This window comes from Apteryx mantelli, chromosome 1 (assembly GCF_036417845.1).
Source record: "Apteryx mantelli isolate bAptMan1 chromosome 1, bAptMan1.hap1, whole genome shotgun sequence".
NCBI lineage: Eukaryota > Metazoa > Chordata > Aves > Apterygiformes > Apterygidae > Apteryx > Apteryx mantelli.
Window position 1 is genome coordinate 205859680 of NC_089978.1, and position 25415 is coordinate 205885094.

The 25415-nt window shown below is 38.6% G+C and overlaps 2 protein-coding genes across 2 annotated transcripts in view; both read right to left on the reverse strand.

The window, feature by feature from the left end:
* The window catches only part of LOC106487728 (sucrase-isomaltase, intestinal-like), a 65484-nt gene extending 63540 nt beyond the window's left edge, over nucleotides 1-1944 (reverse strand). Inside the window, exon 1 of the mRNA XM_013946523.2 lies at nucleotides 1899-1944. Coding sequence (XP_013801977.1) covers nucleotides 1899-1944 — 46 coding nt within the window. The remainder of the gene's footprint in view (nucleotides 1-1898) is intronic.
* Nucleotides 1945-3579: 1635 nt separating this feature from the next.
* KIF21A (kinesin family member 21A) overlaps nucleotides 3580-25415 on the reverse strand; it is a 95499-nt gene continuing 73663 nt past the window's right edge. The window contains exons 27-37 of the mRNA XM_067316048.1: nucleotides 25191-25408; nucleotides 21991-22101; nucleotides 21293-21421; nucleotides 19647-19685; nucleotides 17463-17599; nucleotides 14931-15111; nucleotides 14285-14449; nucleotides 13465-13582; nucleotides 11752-11922; nucleotides 6764-6963; nucleotides 3580-4829 (exon numbers count right to left, since the gene is read on the reverse strand). Coding sequence (XP_067172149.1) covers nucleotides 4736-4829; nucleotides 6764-6963; nucleotides 11752-11922; nucleotides 13465-13582; nucleotides 14285-14449; nucleotides 14931-15111; nucleotides 17463-17599; nucleotides 19647-19685; nucleotides 21293-21421; nucleotides 21991-22101; nucleotides 25191-25408 — 1563 coding nt within the window. The 3' untranslated portion in view covers nucleotides 3580-4735. The remainder of the gene's footprint in view (nucleotides 4830-6763; nucleotides 6964-11751; nucleotides 11923-13464; nucleotides 13583-14284; nucleotides 14450-14930; nucleotides 15112-17462; nucleotides 17600-19646; nucleotides 19686-21292; nucleotides 21422-21990; nucleotides 22102-25190; nucleotides 25409-25415) is intronic.

Consider the following 25415-nt stretch of genomic DNA (forward strand, 5'->3'; position numbering starts at 1 on the left):
GTCTGGTATTGCCAATGGTCCTGGGATTGGCAGTAAAACTAACTCGTCATTTGCACCCGGCCCTTGTGAAACCTTCTAGAGGTAGGAATTAAGCAGTTAAACCCTGTCAACCTTCACCAGCTGCCCTAGCTGGCAGAGACCTGCTGGCTTCCACTTTTGCTTTTCGGGGTGGGGGAGCCGTCCCTAGCAGTCTGGCCGCTTTCCGCCCAGCCTTCGTTCCCTCTGTGTCTGGTCACGTAGGAAGGCCCTGAATTCTGATCCCCTTTTTCATCCAAACATAAAAGGTGTGCAAAGGAATGCAGCCATCCCATGGGGATCCCTAAATGACTACTTTGTGGAGCAGAAATCAGGAAGGATTCATCCACGGCCTAATTAAACACTTAAGACTTTGGGATGGAACTGCACAGACTTTATACCCCATCCCTGACAAAGGCGTGGGAGAGAAACACAGATTGCAAGTCCCGTGGAAATAGCCGCCATGCCCTCGTACCACTGTGCACCGAGGATTCCCGGTTACTGAGGGAGAGATGAAAGGATTTCAAAGGCTTCCTTCAGCTTCCGGGTTCTGAGGTCCTTAAGCCTGTGCAACTGCAGAGACTAAAAAATCCTATACCAAACACCACCGCCACAGTCAAGTGCGTAGCGCCTCTGTCTTCAACAGCTTTGCCCTGCTGCGCCTTGCACACACTAGCTAACGGCTTGGTGGATGAACACCAAATAGAGTAAATCCTTCACATTTCATTTTAATTAATTGGTCCTTCTACTGGGAGTAAAACGCAGTGTAGGTTTGTTTCCATTGCTGAAATCAGACAATATGACTGAATATACCAGAGCACATTAGAAGCAAGGTGCCATTTTACATAGCGTAAGTTCACAGGAGACTTTTATCAACTTATTTGCATAATAAAAAAAATCTGGTTAAGTGGAAAAATTTCTGCCTCTGCAGGTGTCAAGAAAATTTTTTAATTCAATCTTTTTCATCAGTGTGAAACATAAGTTTTCCAGCAGATTTTGAAAACCAGCACTTGCAGGTACTAGCAGCTGAACAAGGCTGTATTCTCATTCACCCTTTGTTTCTAGGTTTACTTCTATTATGGTACAAATGGGATAGTAGTAAGTGGAAAGATGCTAAACCCCTTTTTCCTTCCCTACTTATTAAAAATTTACTTTATTTTAAGGCCTCTAAATCATTTTCACTGCACTTATGGCCCATTTCTTTGTAAACATACATAGAAAATGCAAATGAGCATCTGAATTTAGCAATAGCTGTGGCTACTCACTGCCTTTTCATGATAATTTCCATGGGAACAGAAGCTAAAGAGAGGTAGTTTGAAAGGTTCATGTGAAAAAATGTCCCTACTGGTTTTTAAGGTCCCTCACCATAATTTTGTGAAATTGGATTAGAAAATGCTGCAATAAGCCATAAGCAAGGAATTAAAGTATTACCGTACTCCTTCCAGTTAAATAGTATTAGTCTTCACATTTTGGGTTAATCTACACATTTCAAAGATATAGTTGCTGTGGAGATTCCCCCTTGCTTTGTCTAGCCACATTCTCCCTTCATTACATTCCAGACTGAATTAACCCCTGGTAGAAGTAGGTAAAAATCACAGTAAATAAACTATCAAAGCACTTTCAGCAGCTGAATAGTGCCATTGACTTCAGCGTGTCTATTCTGGTGCTCAAGAGCTAAATATTGGGATATACTTCCAAACAAGCTAGCCCTGCTGTCTTTCCATAGAGCCACCTGTCACCTCCTACGGATTTAAAGCTATTCCCTTTTTCTCCTTTTCCATGTACAATGTGGCAGATCTCCTCCCTAAGCACTTCTACTGTTGTTATAAAGTTTATATCCTGTCTTTGAAGCCTACGCCAAAGTAGAAATACTGTGCACTTACCTGCTAGCACAACAGCCAAGAAACAGAGACTCTTGACTCTCCCCATGGTCAACTGCTAACTTCTGCACACCACATGCTGTCTTTTATACAAAGCAGAGGCACGATAAGCACTCGTTCAGGTGACTAACATGAGACATTGCAAACTTTTTTATCTCAACATTCATACCTTTTATGAGATTAATTATAACACATGACCTTGCCTGCATATAAGAATGTATCTAAGCAGATAAGACACGACCTAGTTACTAATGTTCCATAAACTTTGCTAAACTTCTGAACGCCAACTTTGAGAAAATCTATTTCCCAAGACTTTTCCCAGTCTCTATAAAATTAAACTTTCAAAGACCCCCTTCATTTTTTAAACAAGCACCTTAAGAGAATCAAAGAGTTTTTACCAGTGTTTACCTTTTCCTGATTTGATATTATCTTTTGTCACATGTGTAATATTATATTACGAATCAAAAGTTTGGAGAAAAACAGTCAGTGGAAGACTCTTCAATAAAATGCGAAACTGATATTGTGACCTTTACAAAATGACATTTTTCTTCCAATTATTTAATGACAAGAACTATCAGAGTAAATTTGTGCGTTCTATGATAAGATTCGATTTAGATGGAATGTCTTTCCGGAGGAAGATCTTTTTATACAGACATTATCTAACAGTTATATTGGTGTCTAGCATGAAATATATTTTTAAAATGAAAGGTCTGCATGCTTTTAAGCATTACCAGAGGGAAGCACCTGCAATTCAGACTGTTTTCACACCAGCCCTTCACCATCTGGCCCATTAAAAGAGCAGCAGCCTGGCAGCAAGTGGTGGCTTCCTGGGTTTGTAAGGGCTTGTGTTCTGCAGGTGAGAAACACAATAGTCACACGAGCCTTACATGTGCACAACGCACACTAACACACCACCTAGGCTTCCCAGATTACAACTGTGGTTGTTCAAGCTCCAAAAGCACAGGTCACCAAGCAGTTAGCACTGTTTGTGTACCTCTGCAGTGAGCAGCCTTCAGCCACTGGACCGGGCAGAACAGGGCACCCGCCACCGGACCCGCAACGCCTCCCACACGAACCTCACTCATAAACTTCGTCACTGGTAGTTCTGCTCAAAATTGTGATGTGGTCCCAAATCTTTTGGGTGTGTACCCTTCGAGTAGTCAAAAGGCATGACAGATAAACAGCAGTAATAGAAATTAGTGTTTAACTCCCAACCTCTATGTTATTCCTTAGAAATATGTATCATTACTCATTTTTGCCAAAAGTTGGACTAAATCGGTAACCTCACATGACAAGCAGTATGCATTTTCATCTCCTTTCAAGCTGGGTTGAGAAGGAAATAATTCTCTAAGATGAACAAGAGGCATTAGAGCTTTTGTTTGCTTGACAGACTGTATGTAATAAGGTGAGAAATGTGATCTCTTGAGAACATGGACCAACTGCTTCATTTTAAGTCAGTACTGTACTTAGGAATCCTAGTAGGATTCCCTCATACTAAATACTACGAAACACAAATAATAGCTAGCTAGAACACTGAAGTGGGATACCAGAACAACCTCGGGGCTATTTTACTCAGCAAGCCATTCCACTGCATTATGGAAAATCATGTATTTTATATTTGAGGCCTTTGCAAGTAAAGTGGTTTCTTTACAGGAAGTATGATGAAAAAGGCAAAGAGAAATGGTTCACATTCACATCTTTATTTAAGTGTCACCTACATAAGCTATAATTTACAGACTGACATTTTCTGCAAAAAAATCTCAACATCCAAACACAGTTTCTGAATCTACATAAAATTTTAAAATCTGCAGAATTTACAAATTAATACTCAGAGCAGCTGGATAAATTATACATCCTCCCTCAATATCCACACTCTAAGAATTTTAAAATTCATACAGGCACAAGATAAGATATTCTCTTTGTACAACCATCTATTTACATCACTTTTTCCCATACACATGGTTCAGTTCTCATAGTAACTGCCAAGGTTTGCAAAACAGTGTATTTAAAATACATTTAGCAGCATATAAAATTAGATAAAAAAGGAAAGACATTTTGCTTAAAAAAAAAAAAGAAAATGTGAGATGATAGAAACAAATCCATAAGAAAAATAGATGAAGATATATTTCTGCTATGACATTAAGAATACCTAGTCATTACAGAATATAGGCAAAACACTAATAAAACATACCAATTTATAAGCATTTTAGTTCTAGTCCTGAGCACAGAGCATACATAGCTGCACAACTTTGGTCAACAAGGATTATATGCTAACATTAACACAAATCATATGTGGCGTTCACTGTTAGCAGGATACAGTCATATCAGAATGATCTGTCACTAACAGCCTTCCTCTCATCTTTTATTCACTCCACTTTCCTAACAACTCTGTAAGTGACCTTTTAGAAGCTTGAAACAGTCTGTCTTCATCAAAGGCTTATTAATGGGACATCATTACTCCCATGTTACCCTAAAATGCAAAACAGCTGATCATACTTGTGAGTGAAATACAGCAGAGCACTTCTTTAATACATTCCAGGATATAATTTTGAGACAGTCATTAGAGAAGACCGATTTCCAGTTAAACTGCAAGTGTTACATATGCACACAAATTCAGCCATTATATATAGACATATATATGATCATTGAGACACAAGCATGTTACCAGGACATTATTTTTTCTCAAATACAGTACATGTTTTAAGGACAGCAGTTCTAGTAGAAGAGTTTACTCTTATTTCTCAGTTCATTCCAGTCATCAGTGTTTGCCTAATAAGCATGCGGCAAACTGCATAGAGTGCACTGCAATTTCATCAATATTTTCACTTCTGCCCATCATTTCAGTTACTGGCAAGATCTTCACTTGCATCTCCAGTATCTGAGATCTGCCCATCTATTACATTTCGAGCTTTCCAGATCCTCACAGTCCGGTCACTGAAAAACAAAACAAAACAAGAAAAACAGTATTAGAATTTAGTAATTCGGGAATGGAGTGAGGTGGGGGCAGATGTGGGAGAAAAAAAGCTTTTTTAAAAGTTCAGGCGTCTTATCGTAAAGGCATTGTTAAAGAAATAAGATTTGCAAAATGGCTGTGCAAGGCTTATTCCACCTTTCCACCTCCAGGAGACTTTAAAATCTAAGATGTGTCAATGTTCTCTAACTTTATCACAGCACTGGCCTTCACAGTTCACCTTGAATCACTTAGGCAAGTATAAAAGTTATATGTCTAAAGAAGAAAACATCCTACTCTGTTATTAATTTGTTTTTTTTAAAGTACAGTTAATAAAAACAGACTAAAATAAAAATAGACTGACATCAGAGAAGAGCTTCTACATGCACCTATTTGTAACTCAGCAGACTACAGGCAAACAGACAGTGTACTACACTATTATAAAAAGACAGACTCAAAGGACAAGGCTACTTCCTGCCGTTAGAAAAAAAAAGTGTGAAAAATTACAATAGGTTAAATCAAACATGACCTGAAATGTGCTCAGTTTGTATGACAGGAGTCAGTCTGTAATAAACCAAGGTAAAAAGCACAGAGCACAAAGGAGACCTAAAAATTTAGCCAGATGCAGGAAGTCTTATACCATACCCTGGCATTCAGTTGCCCAGAAGAGAGTAAGTTCTATTTCTGTACTTTGGCAACAATCAATATTTGCAATCATTTTGAAGTACATGTAAGCAAAGTATCACATGGAATATGCATTACATAAATCTAATATCATAATTAAAAAGGAAAATAAAATAAGGAATTTGTCTCATTAAATAGCAATTTATCCTGTGAAAGAGAAGCAGAAATTATGAATTTCTTGTAAATATTCAATCACATGACTAGCTGTTTATTATTGAGAAGACTCTCAAATACCTATTCATCTATTCCTTATAACCCCCTCAAAAAAGCCAGGAGACAGCGGTCAGGATAAACTTTGTCAGATCACAGAGGTTTTCTGACTTGAGCCTTCACATCATCAGGAATACCCTACGTTCTGAAGAACTTGACCACAATGTTTTATGTTCCAAAAGGATTTATTTATTCTTAAACTGTGAATTGCAGAATTGTTTCCCATAATCAAGAAGAAAAATGAGTTTCTGTTGATGTCTGGCCTAGCTCCTGTTGAAACAGTTGTCTTAATGCTCCTGGGATTTTATTTTGGTAGTAACAAAGAATAAATTTCAGGTTTATGTATGGTCTAAACTTATTAATAACTTCAGACAAACCTGGGAACATAAGCTTTAACAGCTCTACCTATATCTGTGAATGCTTAAATATAAATATTGGCCACTAAATGTGGAAATCTGGCAACTCCCAAGTGTGAAGTAGTCCTGCTTCAATTCAGAAAGACTTGCTTTAATTTAGAAAGCTTCAGTAATTAGCACCAGAACATAACAGCTTTCACAGTTCATGTGCCCAGACTACACTACTAAGTGGGCTTTGCTGTGGTCTCCTGCACTTTCTCCAGAATTCGGTATTTTTCTTGGTCTAGCATCCTGGTTTCAGGTACTAAATGTGTCAACTTTTACTGAGGAATCAAATATAAATATTCAAATCAAAGTATTAAAAAGACAGTATGAGGGTTTGCAAAGCTTTTGCTATAAGCCAGCATATAAAAAAGAAAAAAGGTTTTTAGAAAAATTCCTACAGATCAGGAGTCAGTACTTCTCTAGCAATAAATAGCCCAAAGGTAGAGACAAGCAGATAAAATTCTCCCTGCCATCCTGAAGATTATAAGCATTTAGGGACATGGACCAGGTCTGCCCATGTTTGCTGTGAAGTCATACAACTGAAGATCTCCTAAATGAATTTGTATGGGCAGACCTTTAGTGAGAGTTACAGAAAAGAAAGATTCATGGAGAAGGAAACTCACTCTGCTGCCGTGAATATGTGGCTGGAGTTGGTGCAGATTGCGTTGATAGGACTGTCATGTCCCTTCATCTCCCCAGTTGGTGCAAAGGTTTCCACGTTCCAGAGCCTCAGCATGCCTCCCCTACAGCCGCTGAGGAGAACCGGGGCGCCAGGTACCAGGCCAAGAGCACACACCCAGTCTTTGTGAGCATTAGGAACTTGCTGAAAAAGAGAAGGTATGCACATCTCACAAGGCCACAACAAATTCTAGAGGAACAAGCGCAGAAATAGAAATCAAGAAATCCTGAGTTCTAAGCCCAGTTCCCATCCATGAGGCAACTTCTATACTCTAAGTCAACTGGACTTTGTTTCTTCACTAAATAATACTGCAGAACAAGAATAAAATCCAGTATGCACAACTGTCATGATAAGAAACAGAAATTGTTGGACTTAGAAGAATGCTGCATTTGAACATATTGTCTCTATATTTTTCCAGTCTGCCAGTAAAACAGTTTTAAAACAAATATGAGAGAATAACCCAAAACACTGTTCAAAAATACCCAGAGAAACAGAAACTACATTTCTATACCTGCCTTCATTCTTTTTTCTTTTCCCATTACACATTATAAATTGATTCTGTAAAGTAGCACTGAAAAATATATTAATTCTTTATTGAGGAAGGACACTATCATTTTACTGCTAATTCAGAAAGCAAAACGCTGCACAGACAGGCTGAGAACAACATCCATTTGATATCAACACCAGAGAAATAATGGCCTGAGTTAGCTGTCTTTAAGTGGACCAAGACTGGCTCCAGCTCAGTTTGGTAGGAACCATTCTGTTTTGCTGCCTTTCTCAAATTATGGAACACAATCAGCTTTCCAGGACTATCTTGGAGTTGTATCTGTCCTATACACTGCTATTACAACACTGGTGGTCTTGTCTTGCAGGACCTCATAAAATGGTAGGATTTTTTCTTAATTATAAATCAGAAGTGTTTTGTGGCTGGGATGTATAGCACCATGTGAAGAAGAAGATCTCTCAATATATTTAAATAAACATGTTTCTTGCATGATTTTCACAAATTATAGAGGACAAGCCTTGTAAACATATATATGCCAAACAAGGATCTCTGAAACATTCAGATTTCTACTTTAAATCAGCTTCAGCTCTATTTCAGGGTTTTTTCCTCATCTAAGAGACTCATGCCAAGGAATGCCCAGAACAGTGATGAAGTCTACAGTATTCATACTCTTACACATTACCATATATGCAATCAAGTCAAAATTATACCTGTACTTACTGAAAAATAACCAATTTCTAGATGAAATGTTTACAAAATCACTGAATAGCTGAGCTTGGCAGGGACCTCTGGAGATCTCTAGTCCAACCTTCCTGATCAAAGCAGGGTCAGCTAGAGCAGGTTGCTCAGGGCTGGGTCCAGTCAGGTTTTGAATATCTCCAAGGGTGGAGACTCCACAACCTCTCTGGGCAACCTGTTCCAGGGTTTGATGGCCTTCACAATAAAAAAAGGTTTTTCTTATGTTTAAATGGAAGTTCCTGTATTTCAGTTTGTGCCCATTGCCTCTTGTCCTGTCACTGGACACCACTGAGAAGATTCTTGCTGTCTTCTTTACACTTTCCCATCAGATATGTATACACACAGATAAGATCCCCCAAGCCTCCTCTTCTCCAGGCTAAACAATCCCAGCTCTCTTAGCCTCTCCTCATGGGACAGATGCTCCAAGCCCTTAATCATCTTTGTGGCCCTTCATTGGACTTGCTGCAGTATGTCCATGACTTTTTCTGTACTGAGGAAACCAGCACTGGACACAACACTCCAGATGTGGCCTCACCAGGGCTGAGTTGAGGAGAAGGACCGCCTCCCTTGAACTCCTGGCAATGCTTTGCCTAATGCAGCCCAGGAGGCTGTTGGCCGCCTTCATCTCACAGGCATGTTGATGGCTCATGGTTGACTATGGCCCCCAGGACCTTTACTGCAGAACTGCTCTCCAGCTGGACTTCCCTCAGCCTGCATGGGGGTTACTCCTCCCCAGGTGCAGGACTTTGCACTTCCCTTCTTTTGAACTTCATGAGGTTCCTCTCTGACCATTTCTCCAACCTGTGGAGGTCCCTCTGAATGGCAGCACAACCACAATGGTCTGCCAGCCACTCCTTGCCCTCTTGTTATCATCTGCGAACTTGTTGAGGTGCACTCTTTTCCATTTCCTTTGTCACAGATCTCGTGCCCTGTTCAGCAGTGGGCTCACACTTTCCCTAGTTGTCTTCTTGCTGCTGATACATCTGCATACCTTTCTTGTTGCCCTTCACATCCCTCACCAGATTCAACTCCAGGTCAGCTTTGGCTTTCCTAACCCCATCCCAGCATGCTCAGACAGTGTCTCTATATTCCTCCTGGCTCACATGTCCCTGCTTCCACCTCCTGTATGGTTCCTTTTTATGTTTGAGTTTAGTCAGGAGCTTCTTGTTCATCCATGCAGGCCTCCTGCCATCTTTCTTTGGCTTCCTGCACATTGGGATAGATCATTCTTGAGCTCAGAGGAGGTAATCCTTGAAAATCAACCAGCTCTCTTGGACTCCTCTTCCCTCCAGGGCAATATCCCATGAGATTCTTCCAAGTAGGTCCCTGAACAGGCCAAAGTCTATTCTCCTGAAGTCCAGGCTTGTGATCCTGCTATTTGTTTTGTTCCCTTCTCTGAGGATGCCCCATCATCTCATACTTCAATTATCTCAAAGGTCAATGTCCTTTCCTATTTATTTTCTATTTTTACAAAAGAATTCTCTATAAAAGGTATAGTACTATTTTTTTCATGTACTTGGACCTTAAGCAAGACTGCAGTCAGCAGGTAAAGGGAGTGATTATTCCCCACTACTCAGCATATGTGGGCCTCTGGAATACTGGGTCCAGTCTGGAGCTTCCCAGTACATGAGGGATATTGATAAACTGGAGTAAGTCCAGTCATCGCCAGTAAAATAGTTTGGGGCTTGGAGAACGTGATGAACAAGGAGAGGTAAAGGAAACTCAGGTTCTATAGCCTGGAAAAGAAAAGGCTAAAAAGAAATCTAATTGCTGTCTTTCACTACCTAAAAGAGGAATTATAGTGAGGACACAGTCAAACACTTTTCAAGGGTACTCAGCAAAAGGACAAGAGGCACAGGTTGCAACCAGGAAAATTCTGACTGGACACTAGAGAGGGAAAAAACAAACAAACAAACAAACAAAGAAGAGTGGTTAAGCAGCGCAATGGGTCACCCAGAGCAGCTGTGCAAACTGTGTCCTTGGAGATTTTAAAACTCAGCTGAGCAAGGCCTTGAGCAACCTGACCTAACCTCAAAGTTGGCCTTGTTTGGAGCAACAGGTTTGACTGTGACCTCCACCCATTCCTTTCAACCTAAATTACCCTATGACTACCAAAAAGAACAGCAGTTTTCTTCATTCCTTTACAAAAATTAAATCATTTATATTGTTTTACCCAATGCTTTTGTATGACCTCCTTGCACAACACACAACATTTTATAAAAAACACCTGAAGAGAGAAGGAAGCATGAGGCATTTTCATAAAGTTCCACTTCTTTTAAAACATAAAAATATGGATGTGAAGCACAGAAATAATGAAATGCACATACTGAAAGGAAAATAAGTCCAAAAATACAACTAGTCCTCTGCTATATACTATTTTTACCCACCAACCCCCCAGTATGTATTCTTTCCAATGTTAAAGTAATTGCAGTAACAAAAATGCACATTGCATAATATTTAATGAGTCTAAAATGCAAAAGTGAAGACTCTCCTTACTACTTCAAAGTCATTCTGAGCATAAAACATCTTCCCTATTTTTGCAGTCTTCCTGCTGCTGTTGCTAACAAGCAGCTTAGTACATTTCTCTAAGCAGTGAGATATGAGGGTAGATGTCCCAACTTGGCCAAGTGGACATTTTCTGTAAGAAGGTGAATTTTTGAATCCTTATTTTAACTGTGAAGCCTTAATAATGCTCTAAACAGGAATGGACAACGAATTGGACAGTTTTGAAAGAAGGTCCATAAAGTTGTATATTTATGGATTAATAAGCTTGTCCACACAGAAAGTTTCTTCTTAAGGTGATCAGTCCATTATTGTCTCATGTCCTGAAACTTCTATAGTCTATTTGTTTCCTTGATAGCACTCTGCACATTAATTGCCCATACAAGCTATTCTCCTCCTTCCCCCCCCAAATTATTAAATTATTAGTGTCTAAATCTTTGTGAAAACAGCAGCATCTTCTGTCATTTGTTTTTCTGCCTTCCATTTCACACAGTCCCAAATTTAATAATTGCATCTCTATCTTAGCAATCTCTCATAAGATCTAAAAAAACAGATAGGCTTATGGCGAGCAGCCTAAGCCTAAATTTTCTATGTCAAACGTAAATTACCAATGAACTTCAAAGTTTTCCTGGATTTGAGCTCCTTTCTGCTTAAAAAAGTATAGCAAATTCATGTAGTTACAGCAAATGTCCTTTAACAGCTAAGTATGTCTACAGATAGCATTTCTATATGTATTATATACACTACATAATGTATACATTATATAACAAGATGAATGAGATCTAAGATGGAAACTTTTTAGAAAAAGACTGGGGGCAGGGAGGTTTGCAAACTCTTCTTCACAAGAAAATATTGCGTAGCCTGAGCTAAACCATTATTTGTCAGTGCAGTCCAAAATTTACCACCTTCTCAATGGCAAGAATGATGACCAATGGTTCTAATCACAGAAGAGGGAAGTGCTGCCTTCATTCTGAAGCAAAACAATGAAACCTACATACTCAGAGCTAAAACAGAGCAATAACCACTTATTTATAAATATAATATAATATATATTATATTTATATTTATTTTGTATTAAAAGCATCAGCATATAAGTGAATAGTCATTATCTGAGCCTAAAGTTTTACACAGCCTAAAAACAGTTTCTAAAGCATGGCCGTCACATTAGCCTCATGATTTTACACTACCTGAAGAAGGTCTTTTTGAGCCAAATCCCATTTCTTAATTCCATTGTCTCTGGATCCACTGAAAAGGTTGTCTCCCATAATAGCAAGTGCTTCAATGCCATCATAATGAGGAGGTTCAAAATTGTGTGTAGGACTTACACTTCCAAGAGCCCCTTCAGTTACATCAAACATCTAAAATAAATAAATAAATAAATAAATATTGAAATATATTAAACTAAATTATCTGCCATCTAACCATCTTGAAGACATGCAGTGAACAATTTAAGGGGAGAAACTTGGAAAGATCTCTGAAGTCTTATTACAGAAAAGGTCCACTGTATTATGACATATATTAGACATAAATTATTTAACAGAACCACCTCTTTCATCTCTTCTACCTCTTGCCCAACGTAGGAATGCTTCCTTTAATTCTGAGAAGACTGCACACTGTGAAGAAGTGATTATGAAAATCATGAAGTTATGAAATCCACTCCCTCTTTACAAGGAAGAGCCTATCTATATGTGGTGGGCTACAGAAGCAAAGCTCAAGAATGAGTATGGGGAACATGGTTCACGCTGGGAGAATCACAAAGCTGCAGAAAGAGGCATTAATATATTTTTTGGACACATATTTTGCAAGGCTTACATACCATTACATGCTGATGCTTTCCTTGAGCCAGACACCTCTCTCCTTGCTTGTGCTCCAAGAATGATGTCTTAAATAAGGCCATTTTAACAGTTTAGGGCACAGCTAGCCATCAGCTATTTGTCCCTAGAGCAGCAGTGTAAGCCACTCTCTCATTTTGCAGTGCAGCAAGCCAGAATTCACTCAGACTAAACTGAAGAGGAACAGATGAGCCAAAACTTTTTTTAACCACTACCTCTCTTTCACAAGGAAATGTCAGACTTCATCCCTTATTATTTGCTCTTTACTGACCTTTTACAATGAATAAGCTTGGCAGTAAGACAGGGACAGTTTGGCAATGTAAAAGAATACCTTAACTGAGTTAAAGGTATTTAAAAGATTACAGCATTCAATTAACATGCATCAGTTCCATAAAAAAGCCCAACGACATACAAGACAAATTTAACACTTCAGTTAGAGGTGATCAGTATTCCTAGCTCAGTAGACAATACAAGTTTTCTGTGGCAGGGAAGGGCAGCATGCTGTGAAGAGACCCACTCACTCCCAATAAGATGGCTGAGATGTACAGGCCTTTCTCTCCCTTCCCACCTCAGAATTAGGGCAAGGCTTAGACAAGAGCCTGGGGTCTAGCTCCTTACACTGGGGAGCACATACAGTGTCTCTGCTGAAGCAATTAGGCTTGCACTTCAAAATGTGGGCACTGACTGCCTTAAGTAACTTTGCTCATACCTGGGTCTGACAGTTCTTAAGCAACATTTTGCTCCTGAAAGTTTCTGAAAAGTAGTTGTTATGAATCCTTCTCCAAGGCCTCATATACCTGAGGTTCACCTTAACGGGGATTAAGAAAGAGTTTAAGCAAAGACAATCTGATCCACAATGTTTTCTAGACTGTCCCATTGAAAGATGAAAATACTATTAAAGTGATAAATGTAATAATAAGACTAAATACTATTCATAGTCTTTCACTGATGTAAGAACTTCCACCTTGGCTATCACATTTGTGATATGGAGGCATGAGAGTCCTCCTGAAGCCTGCATCCAGTGCTGATGTGAAAAGTAAAAAAAATAGGCAAATACTAATAGTTTACCTTTATATAATGATCCTTTGAGCCAGTGACAATAAGGTCTTGCCCATTGGAAATTCGGTCCACAGTAAGGCACATAACAGGGCCCAGATGACCAGTTAGTTTTCCCGTAGACTGAAATCTTCAAGAATAAAAGAATGAATGACTAAGGATTTGTTATTATCTTTCTATGAAATCAATACAGTCTATTGAAGTTTCTGTCAAAATGGACCTTTTTTCCCTATGTCTTCACTGTTCCTCCTCTGATTTACGTACGCTATTTCTCACATCTGTGTGTAAATGTTAAATCAATGTTAAATGTAAATAAAAGCTTCTGTTTATGTAAAATCAGAATTTTTCTTATATAATATAATTTAAAACTATAAATGCAATCAGAGCCCCTCAAAGTATCCTCCGCATTCTGAACACATTCTTTGAGTGTGGGTTCTGGTTTGGAAAACTGCTATCTAGCTAATTATCACAGCCACATATTACTTTACATTAAATGAATCAGCTCTCATCATCTCATCAATGATTACTAGTCAGGATTCATTGCATCTGTTAGCCTATTCTTCAGCACCTACCTTAAACACAAAACCTTGTGTTTCTCCAGTCATTCTTACTTAAAGCTTCACTATAACCCTAACACATGAGGAAGCCAAGAATGTTCCCATTATCTCCGTAACAACCATAGAATGGAATAATTGATCCCTTGGTCCATATTCCAAGACTATATTTTGCTCAGGATACAGATATTACCATGAACATGAAACATTTTGGTGACTTTAGATGGCTACACGTGCATATGACACAAAGAACGTTCATTTCTGCCACTGTCCAATACCTCTTCAGGTCCCACATCCTCACTGAGTTTCCAGCAGCCGCATAGATGAAAGTTCCGGTTGGATTTAGTGCAATCTGATTGATCTGGTTCTCTCCAGCCGGGATAGTGACTGTCCTGTTAGTACTTCCTGAACACACATCACCAGGCATCGCTTGTCCCGAAGACCTAAATAAAAAAGTGGAGGGGAAAGGGAAGGAGTTATGTCCTCTCTATTATACATACAGTTTACAAATAAGCCTACTTACCTGAGCAGAAAGGCTTTAAGCCAATTTTGAATAATGAATGCCTGACAAAACACTACATACATGGATGCAAATTGTTTCATGTATCCATACATTACCAATGCCCCACATTGCCTGAGCCAGAACATGTGAAGAAAGCCTCCTGCCCCAACACACGGTGTACTTGAATTACACTGTGCTACAACGCTGTTAGATCCCAAACTAACCAGGGATAGGTCAGGTAAGTATTTGAATAGGAAACAGTCCATAAAAAACAGGTTACAAAAGTTCAGACAAGGCCATTCCTTCTGTGTTTGTACACCAATTACATCAGGATCTTCACACTATTTTATTAGATCTAATAAAATTTTATCTAAAATTAAGACTCATTTGAGCTCCTCTCATTTAAGGTTTAACATACTTACGTCAGTGTCCGAATACACTTGGCAGAATCTCTGATGTCCCACACCTTGATATAGGAAGTTGAGACTGTGAAAACCAGGCTAGTGTAGTTGCAATATTTTATAGAAACAACGTTATTGGGATGACCCCCCAGAGACATAATCTCTTGTCCAGTTACCAGATTCCAGACTTTACAAGTACGATCTAAATAAAGAGAAGAAAAATGAAAAATGGGAAAAAAATGAAAACAGAAAACTCATGCATTTCCAAAGTTCAATAACAATAAAAAATAGGTACATTTATTTTCATTTATATATATCCCTCCATTTTGGTAGGCACTGCACAAAAATGGCATCATCTACTGTCATCAAAACTAAGCAGGGCTAGTCATTAAATGTCATGTTCATGATCTGCACATTAGCTCTCATGGCATTTTACAAGGATAAAACCCCCTCTTCAAGGAAAGATAAGTACTCCTTGGAGGCTGTCAAGTTTAGATGATGACAGATCAAGGTGAGAATTCAATTTCTTATTCAAGAATTCCTCATCAAGATCATAGTTCAGGAGGGGCTGTGAGCCTCAGCATGACAGAGGACAGACTACCACAATAAAAATACAATGGAGAGAAGTGATCCAAACTATTCAGTGCTTCAGGAGCCTCTAAAAATCCCAGCATAAGCCACTTAGTCACAGTTTTTGTTCTGTAGCAATGAAATTTAAATACTGTAATCTTTGGCGACCAAGAACCAAGTTCTAACAGAATCCACACAAGAAACTCTCCTTGTTGCACCCTGTCAGTATCACTCCATATATTGCAAATAAATAGTGGGAGGATGAAGAGAAAATTTCATATGTAGGCAATAGTTACACTAGCATGAGGAATGCAAGTAAATCAAGAATTCATCAGCTACTTTAAAAATCCCAACTGTCAAGATCAAAGCCCAATATCTGCAGTGCATCTGAGAGCTTATTAGCATTCCTGAATTGGCACACACTGCTAATGCTACATGCTTCAGCAACAATTTCCAAAAGATTTAGCTTTATTTAATTAAATAGCTGTATACACTGTTGTATAACTTTATGAAGTTTTCCCCTCCAAGAATACATAGATTTCCTAAAAAAATGCTTCCAAAAGTGTGGGAAGCTAGCATACGACAAGAAAAGAAAATATTTATAACATCTGCAAGCATCTCTATGTTAAAAAAATTTTTTTGAATGTAAGTCTAGATGTAAAATAAAAACATTTTAAAAGCCTTTTTTCACATAGTCACTAAGTTTGAAATCGCAATACAAATCAACAGACTAGCACTTACAGATGCTAAAAATAAGCCCTTTGTGCATTTTTGTGTTTGCAATATAAAATGACCTGACATCACTAAGACAACAGGTGCAACCAGCAGCAGAGTACTGTACCAATACACTTGCTCAAATGCTAAAATGTTGGCTTAAAACTTGTAAGACCAAAAGTTTGCCAATTCACTGCAAGAGTATCTCTTGGTATTGGTAATAGCCAGGTAGTAGGGTAGCCAAAGAAACCGCGCCAGAATATCATCAGTGGAAGGCCTACATCTGATGGTGTTATATCTACATTAATTACAGGGGTAAATAAGAAAGCACTGAAATTTCAGAATTTATTCATTGTGTGAATTAGTGAAAAGAAGAGTCTCCCTGCCAGTAGGTGATAACTTCTCCCCAGCTACCACACTTGTTCGCCCAAGCTTTGATATTTCAAGGAGAATCACACTGATTATCATCCAGATTCTACTTGGGAAAAAAAATGGCTTCCACATTTTTGGCTGCATGGCTAAGAATATAGAGTCCTTTAACCTAAATGACTTATATGAATATATCAAGAGAGAAGCAAGAACAAGCAAAAATAACTTTGAGTGATATACCAAAAAAAAAGTATGTTTATGAAAAATAACCACTGAGGTCCAGCTATGTTCTTTTCTAGTTAGATTTAGTGATTAAAATACAGAGTCACCAAATATAGGAGAAAAAGTTTTCTTTCTAATTACTATTTCTACCAGCTTGAAATACTGATGGATTATACAAGCTAGTAGTGAATTTAGTAAATCCTAAGTCAAGCCCCTCCCACAACTCTTATAGCCCACAAGAGACAGGCAACAACACGCCTATGGGAAGCAGCAAATGGTCATAGCTCTGCTCGAAGAATCAACTGTATCAGAAAGAATCTATTCAAACTCTAGCTAGCACAGCCAGAGAAGATCTGCTAATTTCCACACCTACCTGGTGGTATCTCTACCCTGAGGCTATTACATTGTGCATCATGTGCACGCATGTTACCATGCAACTGGTTCTATCATATCACTCAACAAATGTTAAGGCTGTTCTGAGATTTACTTTTTCTAGTATAAATAAACTAGACATTGGTATTAAAAATCTGCAGCTAATTACAGTAAATCGTTCTTCAGCTTATGTTGCAAAACAGATCTTCACAATATTACACTGTGTTTACAGTAATGGGAATTTCACAATATCCCAAGTTGTCAAAGCAGCCTCTGTAGGCAGTAGATGCAGGAAGCTTGCCCAACCTTTAGATCCAGTGAACAGAAGATCATCAGTTGCATCAACACAAAGCACAGCCTTGGTGTGTCCTTCAGCTGTATACATACACTGAAGTGGGGAAGATCGGACATATTTTGAAGCAGGGAAAGGGTTAATTATCCCCCTAAGAAAAAAGAGAATGTGAGTTGGGCATATATGAGTCACAGATCAAATTAATTTACTTTAATGTAGAGAAATATTCATCTCATTCACTTACATGTGGGGATAGAACAGCTGAATACCTTTCATAAACTCTGAATGTTTTTTTAATATTTAGCTTTACCAAGTGTCAGTTGTGGGCTATCAGTTAAAGGAAATAACACACAAAACAAAAAACAAGACAAGATGCTGAGCGTTCGGTAAATGGGAGAGTCTGTATAATGCCTAAAGAACCAGTTACAGCTCCTGGATTCATAGGACTAACCAAAATACTGCAAGCTGCACAAGGACATTCTGGTGCCAAGTAACATGTCTGCAAAATGGAGTGTAGAGTGTACTGCCAAATCCAAACTCAGCAGCCGTTTCACATCAACCACTTTCTGTGGGTAAGCTTGGAGAACTGCTGCTAACTTGCGTCCCCAAGGAAGCTTCCAACCGCACCCTGTGCTGCAATGCCAAACTTCTACTTGAACGGGTAAGAGGGAGCACAGTTGGAGTACAGCTACTCCAAACGAATCTAGATTTGCACCTAGCCCCGTGGTGGTGCCAGAGGACTGTAACCCAGCCTGAAAAACCAAGCAGTTCATTACCAAATAATAATTATTAGCAGTTTAAAATCCGATACATACAACTGCATGCACATGTGGACCGCACTGATTTCTGTGAAGTGCAGAAAAGCTTCAAGGTAGTGCCTACACATGCAATGCAGTGCTGTGACCTGACTAGCTTACAGTTAAGACTCACTGCCATGCTTTTTGGGGGATTACATGCGTAAACATGAGAAATAGGAACTGAGTCATAGCCCCATCTCACAAAAAGCTACCAGTCCCAGATGCTTTAGGGAAACACAAAAATTCTATAACATTCCCAATCAAGCAGAAGCTTGTTGCAGGAGGGAAAAAAGTCTTTACTGATAATACTAGCTAACTTCATGGCAATTAGCTTATCTGGTACAGTCTTAGAAATGGTTATCCTATATATTTTCACTGCTCAGGGCACCTTCACATTCATATAATTCATTACTCCAATTCTTTGATAGATGTCACTAATATAAATATTGCCTGAAATCATTTGACTTTAACTTCCCCATCTTGGAAAAGGTATTCACCTTCCGATCTGCACTTTTTAACAACATTTTCAAAAATACAGGGGCAGACGATTCCCTTTGTATATTGTTTTTTTTTATTATTTTATGTCTCTATGCTTTTGTTTTCTAACACTACACAAAGCAAACGTTTCTTCTCTGCAGTATTCTGCATGTATGCTGCCTCTAGACTGAGAGTTACTTCCTACTGCTCTTTGCACCCGCTCATTCCCTTCACAAGTCACATAATAATACACGGACAAGAGCTCTTTGTCTGCCTTTGTGCAGCGCTCTGAAATCTACAGACACAAAGTTCCAGGAGTGCTGCAAGGACTAGGCAAAGCCACCGTCACATTATTATTAGCCCTTTGGCTGCCCTTCTCTAGGCATGCTCTAGTTTTTCGCAGAGTGTCACTATCCTAAGCCACAGCTGTTTCCCTTTGGAACAGGAGTAGGGATGTTCTTAGGTCTCTTCAGCCACTACATGCACTGCTGGTAAGACACTGCAGAAACTATTGATTTTTACTTACATAGGAATGTAATTTTTAGCCACCAGAGCATACAACTGAACAAGAGGGGGAAGGAGGAAAAGAGAAGCATATAAAACCTAAGAAAATGTTTGCTGCTCTTTTTGAAAGAAAAGAGAAAAGACAAAAAGAATGTTTCTAAAAAAGGTTTATACCCTATTTCATTTACAAAGAAAAAAATCTGACATGCTCAACAACAAGAAACACCCTAAAAAAGGAGGGGGTGTGGGGGTGGGAGACATGCTTGACCAAAATTTCCAGTATTTAAACTTCTGGCAAAAGCAAAAGAGATGCAGCACACAAGTATCAGGAAAATTCATGCAGCAAAATGAAACTTCCTAAGAGCTGGAATAACTTCACTGAATGATGCCAGGAAAACAGAAAAGAGAAAGAGAGAGTACCTGTGTACCTCCGAGAGAGAGGAATCACTTTCATCAGACCTACAGTCAACAGTGGTGGGATTGTGAGGAGAAAGAATATAGGTATCAGCAGCAGAGTAAAGCCTCCATACGAGAAGAACAAACAACAGCATGGCCAATTCAGAAATGCAATGCAAATCCACATACAGTGCACAGCATTGCTCAGCTTATACCTTAAATCTGTGATAATACTGGGGAAAACTCAGGTAGAATTCTCAGACACTGGTACAAAGTGCCTCAGAGCAAGAAGCTGAGTAACACTGACTAAGCCATTTCTTATTTCCCCAATATTTTCTCGTAGAAGAAAAGGCAACAAAGTAAAAAGAGAAGATGGATGATTCAACCTTCACAACTTAATGCTTATTTAAAATATCGAAACAAAAAAAAATTCTGAACAAAGTGCTTGTTAAGTGTAGAAGAAACACATTTAAGATGTTAATCTTAAAAATATAAATATTAAAATTATTAATAGCTCACTGCAATAGAAACAGCAAGTTGCAAATGATCACAAGTTCAAAATCCTTCACCTTACTTTTTCAGAAAAGTTTAAAAAAGAAACCAACAAAATCAACAATAAAAATCCCCTCAAAAAACATGAACATTTGTAATATGCCTTAAAATATGCTTCATCTTTAACTCAAATCAAACAGATTCAGTAGTTTCAATTTAATTTCAAAGTTAGTCAGGAAAAAATGAAAAGGGTTAAGTTTATTAAAACTCAAAGCATGTAAGAAGCTTCAGACAAACTGTATTGAGTTAGCAGTAAGATAGAGGTTATGCAGTTGAGATAAGGGAGTTGCACAGTTAAACTACCAGAAGCCTTGCAAGCTACTGCTCAGTATGTGGTGACTGAAGACCACTGAAAAACAAAGTTATACAGAAATAATAGCAGAAACAGACAAGAGCAATTTTTCGTTGTGCTACAGGCAGAACCAAAGGTTGATTCCAAGCTGGAGTTCGTAAGCTCTGCACAGTGCTGCTATCAGGACTGAAACTCAGCAGTAAAGATGCTCTTCACCTCAAGGCCATTGCAATTTGGACTAAGACTCCTACAGAAGCAGATGTCTAATGTGCCAGGAAACTGAGCTCTCCCTCTTTTAAATAAGGTGTCAATATCCACTGCTCCTGCACATCACCTCCCTATGTCAGTCTATTCAATAAACTGGATAATCTCTGAACGGCTGCATTCTAGCCATTTCAACATGTCATCCTCCGGGGTGCTTTCATGAGAGCACTCTGAGCCACGCTGGAATTGCTGAATAACTGTCAAAAGCACAATCTCCTAAATTGTTAGCTAAATCCTACTTTTAAGAGTAAACACACACACAAATACACATACATCTAAGAATTCTACAATTCTTTTCTGTCACAGTTGAAGGGTTTAAAACTACAAGTACCAGACATAGCCTAGAAAACAGGAAACAAGGTTCAGCAGGAAATTGCTTGTCTAGAATTTTTAAAACAGTTCCATGAGTTTTAAATATTCTCTTTGAAAAATACATGAAAACGCAGAAGTGTCTCCTCCTGTCTTGCAGAAGAAGAGCAAAATATCTAACATACTACACTGATAACTTGAGTGCACTTTGCAGTTCCCTGGTTGGGGGCTGAGGCTTCCCTCTGTGACTTACTTATCCTGCTGAACTGATGTGTTTCCCTGAGAAACAGTAAGACGACTAAAAACATTCATTTCATTACAGGGTCGGCTTGGTGGGGAAGTAGGAGGTGACAGACTAGCCTCTGGGGCTCCAGAATCTGAGCTACAAGAAAAAAAGAACATCTTCTTTAACAGGTTATGAATGGTTAGAGATGTTAAATGAAACATGCCTCAAATGTTAGATCCTCTTAAGCCAATAAATAAAATTATAATGCTGGCTACAGATGTTTCCCAGAGAAGGTAATAACCCTATGACTACAAACTGCTGCAGATTGCAAGGTGGCACAACATTCAAAGTCTCCTTGTTAACAGTGAAAGCTCTAGGCATAAAAAACATACGTAAAGTGAAGAAATTCTTAAAAACTGCAGTTTCTTAGAGAAACTGATGTATTTCTTCAGGGAAAAAAAAAAAGTCATTTGCAAATGCTCCAAAGCACATTTTCTCAGTGTTCCAACACTGAGTTACTTGTGTACAGAAAAATACTTTGGCCAAAAAAAAAGAAGAGCAAAAAAACCACACCCACATATAAGTTGAACAATGGATAATAATTTCATTGCCACCAGTAAAAACTGTCCTAGAATTAAAGAAATAGAAAATATGGATTTATTTTTCAAGAAGATATTCCCAAGGTTTAAATTATTTCAGAGAAAGTAAATTTAAAAGAATCTTACAGTTTTTGTTCTTTTGCCTTTGTCTTTTCCATTGTTTTCTCATAGGCTTTTCTCTTCACTAAAGGTGAAGGTTCAGGTATCTTCTTCTCTGACAGAGATGACTGTCTAGAACTAAAGCAAGAAGCATCATTATCTTACTTTACAGCCCTTTATAAAGTTGCTTTCTTACATTAGCTATCATTCTCCCACTCAAAAGACTTCAAACTTGAGTGTGCTTAATCTATTATTATTGCCTCTCTTGAATCTACTGAGTCTATTCTAAATTTGTTCTCATGTTTTAATAGTCACATAAAGTACACCAAATTTATTACCTTTCACAGTTCATCAACATATCAAGAGCCAGATATTGAAAATGTATAGAAGATCTACTGATTCAATAACAAAAGAGGTTAACCAGAAGAACTTTAGTAGTTGGAGAAGGTATCTCAAACTGAGACTACAAAAAAGAAGGAATTTCTGATTGAGACCTTAATTTCAGATTCCACAACTTTCTCTCATCTACAACAGACCACTTACAAATGCAAAGAGCAGAAAAATCGTAACGACTCTTACCTATGAATTAAACTTTTCACTAACATGTTCATTAGTTTCAACATCAAATTCAAAATTAGGAAGTGGAGGAAGAAGAAGAGGGGAAACAGGATACACACCCTCTCTCTGTATATGCTGGGCCAAAATGTATTTAAGAAAGTAAAAGTCCTGGGGTCATAAGGCAACTCCTATGCTCCGCCTGGTAACTACGTCTTTCAGCTAGATGACGGAATCCTGGGTTCTAGTCTCCACTGCCATGGCTGCCTACATGTCTACTGCATAGCTACTAGATTAAACGAAACACACTGGGAACTGCAACCCAAGCTCCTCTGCCTCACACCAATGTCCTGCACACACAACATGGAGCCAGCTCCCTCTTGCTTACTCTCCACCAACCCCTTAAGTCTTCCATTTCTGGTTCCGCAGTAACACATCTTCAAGTGTAAAGTGAATTTTTTTTGAAGGCCTGGAAATGAGGGTATTCTCCTAAAAATGCAGGAGTTTTGCTGTAATGAACTTCCTAAGCATAGATGTAAAACAGATGCATCGTATCAGTGACTTTCGGGAGCAAGACGCACCTTATCACAGGTTTCCAGTGCTCTTTTAGATGTCCCAGGATATCAGAGACATCTGAATGGAGGTGGCAAATATAACAACACCTAGAGGAGATCCACCCTCTTCTGAAGAGACAAGGTGGGTATATCAAAGTATCTAGAACAGCACTAGCCATCTTCATAAATAGAATTCCATCGGAAGTGACTGCTGGACTGACCACTGCCTGTGGGCATTAAGATGACTCTCTGAATCATCACAGACCTGAGAAAACAGCTAGAATCCCAGAGTGGAGCAGTTGGTACATATGCAGACCCCTAACTTTGAATGGGGAGCTACACTCCAAAGCGTAAGCATGAAATCAAATTTCTGGTGGCTTGAGAGCACGCACTTTTTGAATGACTGTTACTACATCCCTAAATTCCACTTAAGGAGTGGCAAAAGGGAGATAGCATTTATTGCACATAGGATCACATTCTGCTCCAGAATGCATTTTATTGTAACAGATATGACAGCACTACAGGCTCAGATAGGAAGTTCAGGTGGATCACAAAGATGACCTTTCCTCAACAATGACCAGTGACTAGCAAAACTAGTAATACTGTAGAAAGTATACTGTGTTCTAGTTGTGAAAAAGCATTATAAACTACGGTGAGGGAGTCACTGGAGACTGACTGTGGCAATTTTTAATCACTTATCTGCCAAAGCACGATCAATAACATACTAAAATATGTGAGGCCTACCGCTGAGTGAATTGATTTACTGACAGTGCACAACTGTATAATGCTTCCAGAGTACAGTTTTATAAAATCCTGTTTAGTCTCATTGCTAGTTCACTTTCACAAATGGATACACCCTAGAAGAGGGAGCAAGGTATTACCTGAGTGTTGGATGGCCAGGTCATAACACTTGATGCTTTTAAATCTTGAAGCTTCAAAAGTCTCTAGTGATCTCACACTAACTGCTGAAACAGGTAGGTTTCTCCACCTATCCTCAGCCCAAGAGCACCTTTTTCCAAGCAGATTCTACTTGTAAAATGCACTGAAGCATGGGTTAATAAATGCTGTCAGCAGTGTTTCACTGTTCATGTTTGCCACCTCAAGCACATGCTAGAAAAATGTGGTACAAGTAATACAAATTGCAAGTGTACATTAGATGGAGGCTGCCGTAAAAATTTTATGCAAATAGGACAGATGGATAGTGAAAAATGCCTAATTCCCGCATCTTTAACATGGAGATAGCTATGGGACACAGTTTTCCCATACCACTGAATATGTCAATTCATTCAGTTCACGCATGAGTTTGTGCAATATAAGCACTACTACCTAACAAGTCAATGAAAGGTTCCTAGCAGTGAATGGCTGAAAACAACAGTGATATTGGTAGATATAAAAGGGAAAGCAAGAGCAAGTGAAAAAAAGCATACAAGAGCAAGAGCCTGAGAGAGATACTTGCTGGACCCAAAGGAAAAAATAAAATTCCTAATTTTATTGGGTATGCAGTAATATTTTCAACTAGTAAAACTGTTCTTCAGATAAGTGTAGCTTGCAAGTAGAAAGGAATTTTGAGGATTCATAGTATCCCACATTTTTGTTTTAACTTTATACTTGCATGCTTGGTTATTGTACAGAACTCTCCATTTTAAACATAGTCCACACAAAATGTTTCACAGAAAGATTTTACCCAATTTTTAGGACCATATACAGGTACTATTACTGCACTATATAATGTTTTTCTTTTCTTTATCTCTCTGCTGTTCTAAGCAGATTCTCACTACCTCCCTAGAATCTGCATTTCCCATATCATTATTAAGCAAAATATCCAAGGTAAAAGATGATTTTTTTCCCTGCTATTTAGAAACAAGACTACACTAATTTCACAAAGACAAAACAACTTAACAGCAGCTTATTCGATAAAAAATCATGTTATTTACAACAGTGTATTTATACTTTCTAGAGTCGTGATGGTAGAACAGAAGAAAGGGCTTTGTCAGTATTATTTAATAAGCTTCAAGTACATCAACATCCCATGTAAAGTTAAAATAACAGGTTATAAGAAATTGGCAACATGCATTTTTAAAAAGCAAAAGATAATTAGTACAGCGTGGCCAAACTTACATGCTGCCTATCTTAGAAGGTAAGCCAGATGGTGGGGGAATAAACTCTCTGTCCCTAGCAGAAGTATCACTTGTGTCAGCAGTCACCCCACTTTCTTGGGTTTCTGCAACAGTCGTAAGAGGGCCAGGCAAAGTAGAGTCTGTAGCACTAATATCAGAGCCTAAATCACTGCTGTCTGCATACAGTAGTTCCATCTGAGTAGTGGTTCTCCGGCGGGCCTGGAAA